This window comes from Juglans microcarpa x Juglans regia, chromosome 8D (assembly GCF_004785595.1).
Source record: "Juglans microcarpa x Juglans regia isolate MS1-56 chromosome 8D, Jm3101_v1.0, whole genome shotgun sequence".
Taxonomy (NCBI): domain Eukaryota; kingdom Viridiplantae; phylum Streptophyta; class Magnoliopsida; order Fagales; family Juglandaceae; genus Juglans; species Juglans microcarpa x Juglans regia.
Window position 1 is genome coordinate 3948171 of NC_054608.1, and position 9242 is coordinate 3957412.

At 33.5% G+C, this 9242-nt stretch overlaps 1 protein-coding gene and 1 pseudogene across 1 annotated transcript; both read left to right on the forward strand.

Moving 5' to 3' along the window:
• The first annotated feature begins 788 nt into the window (after positions 1–788).
• On the forward strand, positions 789–4118 carry LOC121243302 (annotated as a pseudogene).
• Positions 4119–6778: 2660 nt separating this feature from the next.
• LOC121243301 (E3 ubiquitin ligase BIG BROTHER-related) lies at positions 6779–7748 on the forward strand. Its single transcript, XM_041141400.1, has one exon. The coding sequence runs from the start codon at positions 7032–7034 to the stop codon at positions 7629–7631; it is 600 nt and encodes a 199-aa protein (XP_040997334.1). The 5' UTR covers positions 6779–7031; the 3' UTR covers positions 7632–7748.
• The last annotated feature ends 1494 nt before the right edge of the window (positions 7749–9242 follow it).

The following is a 9242-nucleotide window of genomic DNA, read 5'->3' on the forward strand; positions in this document are numbered from 1 at the left end:
AAAATTAAAGACAACCAACCAAAAAAGGTCATATTAGACAGCCTTTCTATTTTTTATTTTTTTTTTCCAGCCTTTTTCTTTTCTTTCTAACAAGGAACCTACATTAAACCTTGCTATATTTTAGATACAATTTTTGGAAACTCTTAAGAATTTTGAGAAATGCTTACTGTAGTTACAAAAAAAAAACTTATAAAAAACTTCATTCTCCAGTTAAGGATTATGAAATTTGAAATTCAAAAACTTAAATTTAAAAAAAAAAACTGATAAAATGAATTTTGTACGTAAAATTATAAATATATATAATACTACTCAAAAATTCATTTGGTATGAGGGCATATTCAATTATTAGATTGGAAAATAACACTTTTGATCATACATTTTGAGAATTTTTTTAGAAAATGATATGTCGCACAATAATCATATGTGATGATAAGTTATTCTATTTTCACACCGGTGTGTAAAACATAACATCCACATAATTTAAATGGAAAGATTTAATTTGTAAAATTTAAAATTTATCTTTTAAATCAAATTATATCATATAAAAATTTTATTAAATATGCTTTGTTTGAAAATATAATTTTTCTTTTACTATTAATTCAGAAAAGTGTTCCAAAGTTTTCAATTTTCATTAAAAAAATAAAAATTGGGAAAAAGATGTTTACTATTGTCCCGTATGATTATCAAATGAATTTGGGGCCGTCGATTTGGAATTTCAGCCCAAGAAAAAGCCCAACCCGTTGGTATCATGGGCTTCGTCCTAACAGGTAAATTTGTGGCCCATGCGAATTTTTCCTCGAAGAAAAACAAAGGAGTGAGCTCTGAGTGGAGTAAACCCCCAGCAATAGCCTTCTTCTTCGCCAAGTCCTCCTCCAAGCTCATCTTGCTCTCTTGCGTACACACACAGTTTGTAATTTCAAAACCTAATCATGTCTGTAAGTATCTCTCACTCGCTGTTAGTCTCGCTTTGTACCAATCTGAAACCAAAATCACTCTGTAATTGCAATTGCGCATATGTATATAATCGTTTGTGTGCATGTATGTGTTACATCTGCGACTTACTTTCTTTTCATTCTCGTGGCCCAGATATTTGAGTACAATGGATCTGCTCTGGTTGTGATGGTGGGAAAGAACTGCTTCGCCATTGCCAGCGACCGCAGGCTCGGAGTTCAGCTGCAGACCATCGCCACCGATTTCCAAAGGATTTATAAAATTCATGATCGCTTATTCCTCGGTCTCTCCGGACTCGCCACAGACGCTCAGACTCTGTTGCAACTCCACTTATTGCTCCCCCCACCGGTTCAATTTGTTAGTAATTATATTAACTATCCAATCATTTTGGGTGGGTTTGATGAATAGGTATCAACGACTGGTGTTCCGGCACAAGCTGTATCAGCTTCGTGAAGAGGGAGACATGAAGCCCGAAACTTTTGCAAGCATGGTCTCTGCTCTTCTTTATTAGAAAAGGTAAAGTTAGGGCTTTTAATATTTTTACAATGAAATTTGTTGTTTTTGTTTTTGGATCTACCATTGGATTTTTTGGTGCTATATTAATTCTCTAGAATTGTGTATTCTTCATATGGGCATGCCGCAGGCCCGCAATGTAGTAATTTGAAACTGACTTGACTTATAAAAATTAAAAGAAAAAATTTGAAAATTACTTCCCTTTATGAATTATACGATTCATCTAATCGTTCAAGTCGTAAGAATGGCTTTGTTCATCAATGCCATGTACTTTATCTTCCTTGAGGGGAACAACGATTTAGTTTTTCCTTCCTGACACCATATAACCCGTTTATTGTATAGAATTTAGAGTATGACATTCCCTTTATCTTCACCTTTTCTGTTAAATTTGGGGTATGAGATTTTTCTGATCAGTAAATTTGGGGTATGAAAAAAAATTTAGAGTATGGCATTCCCTCACTAGTGCTTAGTGGTTCTAGGGCATATTTTGTGTATTCCCTGTGTACTTGGGCTATGCCTTTTCCTATCAATAAAATTTTACTTTTACATATAAAAAAGAAAAAAAAAAATTGGGGTTTGAAATTTCATATCCTCAACGAAGACTTGTATAAAGATTTATGCACGGCATCTATAACCTGCTGCTACACAGCATACAGATTACTCTTTTGTTTCCATTTTTTTTCTTTTCTTTTATTCTTCCCTTTTGCAATTTAAATTTTCAAATATGAAAAGAATAAAGATGGAGCAGTTTCAAATTTAAGTATACAAGCTAAGTGTATCTACTATATACTTCCTGTGTACTTGGGTAGTACCTTTTTGCTCATTAATAAAATTATCTTTAAAAATATCAATTGTACGATAATGCATTTTCTATCATTGGTTTTAGCTCTTGAATGGTTATGAAAATGCATTACAGTTTAAAACATTTCAGTTTTGTAGTATAAGAATGGTGAAAGATATCTTACACGTACAACAACCTATAGAGTCAGTGTGGATATTGTGTCAAAGTTATATCTCTGAAACAACCTAAACCTATTATGTGTTTTGAAGTGTCTTTGATAATTACTGAGATGAATGGAACCTCACTAAAATCTTTACATCTTAGGGCAGTCCAAGATTATTTTACATGTGCCAATAGTGCATGTGCAAGCTCCAACTACCCCTCCCATGCTCTTTCTCCTGTAGAACTAAGAACCTATTACTTCACTACACATGAGCTAAATATCAATGTGATTTCTCTTTTTGCTTTGTAGGTTTGGTCCATACTTCTGTCAGCGTGTTATTGCTGGATTGGGAGATGAAGACAAGCCATTCATTTGCACTATGGATTCAATCGGAGCCAAGTAATTTTTTGTTTTCTAAACTTTAGATAAATTTGATTCATATATAAGGGAGTGTAATTCTGAATTTTCTATCGTGTCGATTATGTGCAGGGAACTAGCAAAGGATTTTGTTGTTGCTGGCACTGCATCAGAATCTCTCTATGGTGCTTGTGAGGCGATGTTCAAACCTGACATGGTTAATTCCCCTATTGAACTCTTGACTTACTATTTTGGTAGGAAGTTAAATTCAATTGAAAAATTGATAACCCTCGCATGTCTAGAGTATGAGTTGCTACTTCATAGAGATTTTTATGCCTATTATCGCCATAATATTTGATACGTCAAAATACAAATATTAGAATAACCGGAATACTCTACCTTGATGAGAGCACCCTGTATGAGCATGATTTATTATATCATAGAGGCGTGGATAATTAAGATGCACATATCCGTTTGTTGGGCTGATTTCATGGTCAGGATGAGTACTTGTTTTCCAGGTAGAAATCATTGTGCTTTTACTTGCTGCTCTGACTGCTAAATGAAGTAATTTTCACTAATTATTTGTTTAATATTCTAGTCCAAGTTTGTTTACTCCCTATGTACTTGGACAATGCCTGTTCTCTTATTTTCAATAAAATTTTATTTTACTTATAAAAAAAAAAGAGTCATTCTAGTTCAAGTTTAGTAACTCTTCGCTTTGTCTACTCAGGAAGCAGAGGAATTGTTTGAGACCATATCCCAAGCACTTATCATCAGTTGATCGAGACTGTTTGAGTGGATGGGGAGGGCATGTCTATGTTGTGTAAGCCCTTTATACCTTTCCTTCTTAAAACTTTCTTCCTGGGAATAATTTCTTTTGAACAGTCATAGTCCAGTTAGCATTTTCTACACCATCTTGGAAAACGTTTTTTTCTTTGCCAACTTATTTGTTATCCATTGTGGTGCTGTGTTATGTTACAGCACTCTTCGTCTTTGTTCAGTTCCTCTACTTTCTATTTTTATGCTTAGTTTCTATTTCTTGCTCGGAACTTTCAAAAAACTCGCATTAATAAGATATATATATATATATATAGGGTAATTTATTCTCCCATTTATAGAAGGGTACTTGGTAACATTTTGACGTGTTTGTTCTCATTGTAACAGAACACCAACTGAAGTAAAGGAGAGGATCTTGAAGGGAAGGACGGATTAACCTACGTCGTTTCATGTTTATGTACCTTGCAGTTACGGATGAGTTATATATCCTTAACACTTATAATTGATGGGTTAGAGAACAGTAACTGTTACCGTTCTGATGAAATGTCTGGAATTCAAATGTGGTTTTGTTTCATATTTTGGTTAGAAAGCTGTTGAAATTTTCTAAGGCACATGCTTTTATTTATTTATTTTACACTCAGGTTCTGTTTTATGAGGTATACCTGATAGTTTTGTAATGTCTTCATTTCCGATTCACTAAAGTTGCTATCTAGGGTGTACTCTAGCTAGCAGATCTGATAGTAAAAATGCTCGTGTGGTTAATATGTACGAGTCTTCTCTACTAATTTCATCATATGAGATTTTAGTTTTGTTTTCAGGTTCTGAAAGTTGACGGATCTCATTCTAATGTTTCTTGCCAAATAGGAAAGGAAATAAAAAAATAAACCTACGGGGAGAAAGTGGAAGGTCAGTCTTCAGTCTTAATAAACACTTTTGCATGCTATATATAATTTGGAGTTTCAGGTCAGGTCAGTCATATATATGCAATAATTTCTTGGGGTTATAATTTAAAGAGCCTCAAAGTCATTCCTGCCCTGTAATTGGACAATCTTTGAGGGCTTGGAGTCTGGACAGTCTATTAGCCCACAAGTGTCTTGCCAAACTTTCTAGTCATGGCTTTCTTAAATTTCAAATTGAGAAATATTTGGACGAAAAAAGAAAAAATGGCTAACTCAATAATTGAAGTTTGTTAAGGAAACAGGATCACAGGCTGCCATGAGATAAAAGATCTTCATTCTATAGACATTCAATTTGGAACTATTATATATATATATATATATATATATCCCTTATATATTACAAGCGCCTATAAGCATATGAATAGGAATGAATAGTATTTTTGTTTGACACTTTCTATTCCACTTATACTCCTGTGTAATTGATTATTATTAAAGTTATGCCCTTGAATGCTCTGTACAAGATGAATAGTATTTTTTTCGTCCAATTTTACACTCTGTTGTCTCAAATTCCCATCATTTTGTGTTTTTCTTTCCCTCATTGACTATGGAAAGTGTGTTTTTACAGTGTTTCACTTGTCTCTTTACAGCTTTCTTTTTATCCAAAGGTTAGCCAAAATCTCTTTCCTCTCACTTTCTCACGTTTCCAATATCTTTTACTCTCCACTTTCTTACACAAACTTTTGAGTTCTTCGGCATTGGAATTTCTCTTCTTGCCTATGAATCTTGCCTTTACATGGGTATGAGTTTTTTCATCTCTCTTCTTAGTTGAAGCTCTTTGGATTTTTAGAAGCTGTATAGAAAACTCACATGTATAATCTGGGTTAGCCTTCATTCAAAATAATGATATCAATAGACATGCATCAACTTGGATAAACCAATCATCAAATTAGACGAAATAAACACTATATAATATCTGTTTAGATCTAAAAAAAAGGGCAATGAGATGATTTAACTATTAACAAACACCAAATCGGACGAAACAAGTATTATGTAATATATGTTTAAATAAAAAAAAAATGGTAATGAGACGATTTAACAAACAGAAAAAAGTGAGATCTGAGAAATCCTTACACCGACGCATTGAAGCTTACACCGACGCATTGAGGCGGTATGACTAAAACCAAATTTATGTTAAAAATTGTGTTTATAAACTTGGTGATTTTGGCATGCAACTCTCACAAGCTTTTCAATTGAATGATGATTTTGTATGTTGGCTCATTTATGCAAATAATGGTGTTTTTAATTAGGAGTTATTCAGAATCTGTTTTAAAGAGCTTTTATTTAATGAATTGTTACTATTATATGCTTATGTGAAGAGATGTTACGACTTTTTTTACTTCCAACCATACGCTACGTACCAGGGCATACGTGCCTTACACGTAGCCCCCATGCTAGTGTGTGTATATATATATATGTCCATGTTTTATGGAGGTGCTCCTCCATTCATGGTGGTAGAGAAAAATTAAAATCTTATAAAGCACATGAGTTTCCCCATTTTGATAGTGAAATTGTTTCATCTCATCTCAATTCATCATTATAATTTTTTTAAATTTTCACACAATATAATAAATAATTCAAAATTTTCAAATTCTAAAATAATAATAATATTAAAAATAATATTCTAATAATATTATATTCAACTTTCAACTTTCATATAAAATTATTTCATCTCATCTCACTATTCAAACTATACCAAAAAAGTGTGTTGAGTTGGGCGATATTGAGTTATTTTGTGTTAATGACTTATACTACATCCATCTCACTCAAAATTAATGTCCAAACTCTTTCGCATGAAAATCGAGTGAGCTACATGACAGCCTACAGCCCTCATTTGTTCATGCAATGCAGCAGCTTGGTAGGAATTTACTATGCATCAACTATTATTCAATCTTATACTCTACATCTATAGTGTTTTCATAGGGTGTAGGGGTGTTTTTCATAGATTATGGAAGTATTTTATAAGATGTGAGGTGGTAAATAGTGGTTAATGAAAAAAAATTTTCTATAATGTTATTCTTTTCAAGTTCCGTCTATGGCGGACTCAGATTCACATAAAAATCTCCTTTTCATTTGCTTCACATCTTCATGCAAACAGATTCGTACATATTTGCTGACGCATAATCCTTAAACACCCTTGGACTGGTGGATTGGGGATTGCCCATAAGTGACGCAAGGAGCGCCAACATATCTTGGTTAAGTTTGAATTTTGGACGAAGTTGTTATATATATATATATATATAAAGTTCGATTTCCTTGCAGCTCGAAAGCTGCCCTCTTCCTAAAGAAAGCTAAAACCCCAGCTTTTGGATTTGCGTTCAGGCTTTTAAGGTAACATTAGAATTTGAAGTAGGAATCTGGAATGTTGAAATTGAAAAGAGATGGTTTCCCATTGCTTGCCGTGAAAGTTGGCTTGTTTCCAAGGAACTCTTAACTTTAGGTCATGACCCTTTTCATCCCCTTCATATAACCCCAAATGAATGGATCTGTTTTGCATGCACGTTGCTAGAAGATATTGTGATCTGTACTTTCAATGGAGAAAGAGGAGGAGACCAAAGAATGTTCCGAGAGAATCATCCCCTTCACCCCGCTTGAACAAGTTCACTCGGATTTCGCTTTAGCAATCACTTTGCAGGAACAGGAGAGAGCCTTTGCAATGCTCACGACCATCGAAAGTACAAGTGAAGAAGACGAAGAAGAAGAAAGTGATTTTTCTGACAGTTATCATGATGATATTGAATACCTTGGAGCCGAACTTGAGTTCCCTGAGGAAGAAGATAGCAACAGCGATGAAGAAATGGATGAAGATGATGGTCTAGACATAGATGAACTATCTTATGAGGATATGATAGCACTAGGAGAGTTTATAGGAGAAGAGAAGAGAGGCTTATCGACGAGCGAAATCCCCAAGTGCTTAAGTGCCTGCAAGTATCAGTCTATGGAGATCAAAACCGGCATTGATCGGTGTGTTGTTTGTCAGGTTGAGTATGAAGAAGGTGAAACCCTAGTTGCTCTTCATTGTGAACATCCATATCATGCAGAGTGTATAAGCAAATGGCTTCAAGTTAAGAAGATTTGTCCAATATGCAGCACAGAAGTTTCACCAGTACCCAACATAGCTAAGACAACCTAGCTGATCTAGTTCTTTAATTGTAATATTTTATTTGCACTGTAAAGATTGTTATGGTTTTAGATTTGTTTTATAGCATTTGAATGCATGGATTAGTAGGAATAAAAAGAACTATATATACAAGCTTCAAATGCACAAATTAACACAGTTCTCCTTGTTACATGCATGAACATCGATCTCCCCCAATCTTAATGTCCATTAAATTCCCAAAAGAATACAAGAAATATATATATATATATATATATATATATATATATTATATATACACACACACACAAAAATGGGAATGTAAAATTTGGCAAGGTCGTGCTAAATATGCTAACGTTTTGCCAGTAGGAAATGAAAGGAGTATCTTAAGGACATTAACTTGTAAGTCATAAACACATGAGCTAGCTAGACAAAACATGATATACATACGAAGAGCTGAGAAATTTCTTCCTTAATTTGGGGATTAAAGATTTATGAAGAAAAAAATTGATTGTGTCACCTTTAGGATACCAAAAATGCTAGAGTACTCACCGAATGTTGGGTCCCGACAATTTTTTTTTTTCTTTTTTACTTAGTGATTAAGGAAGTATTTTTTAGTGATGTTGTGAATTTTTTTTTTAAAAAAAAATATTTAAGAATATGAAAAAAAATTAAAAAAATATTTTTGTTCTTATCGGGACGTCTCTCGTGCACTGCTCTTAGGATACATCACCTGCACTAGCTAGGAGATCTTGATCATTATGTTTCTAGGTTAGGATCATCTTTTTAGATTTGAGTCATCAATATTATTAATTAATTCATGCATGCACATTTGTGCTTTGTGCACAAGCATCTTGTTGATGTTATAGGGTTATAAACTATATATTATATTCATAACAAAGAAATTACAAGGATCAGAAAAGAAAAGAAAGAAACACAAAGCACCAGAGAACCATTTGCACGATCGACCTGTATATTATTTCACTCTTTTATCATGTTCTTTTGTTTTGGATCTTGTGATACATTAATAATAATTTTAAGGGAAGGCATGCATGCACTGTACATTTCTTTGAAAACCCAGCTTGTTTGAGCATTATTGCAGGGCTAGCTGTGATCAGTTGCATGCTTAATTGCAGCAGTTTCAAAGAAAAAAATATATATTGGAGAGATCTGTACAAAAGCTGTGATATAAAAACTGATCAAAAGGTCATGAATCAAGATAATGCTATAGTTGCTTTTGCCAAACTGAAAGGTATCTGAACAGCATGAATTTGTAGGTTACCTGTGCATGTAAGAACAAAAGCAGCAAAACAATAAAACATATATAAAAGAGCCCAATAATATTTTGGCATTTAAAAATCAACAAAAGATTCATTGTGCCACCTTTAGGATACACCTGCCCTAGCTAGCTCCAAAGATCATTAGATTCGGATTGCAATTTTTCTTTTTAGCTAGAATCAATATCTTCTTTGAATATTAGTTACACCGATAAATTATAATTGATTTTTAGGTAAAGTATTGTAATTATTTGTTTATTTCAAAAGATAGTGCATGCGCATGTTCATGTGCACACGCATGCATGCCATTCATCATCATCTTTAGCTAAAGCACAAGATCAACCATATACTAATTAATGTTATCATTTTT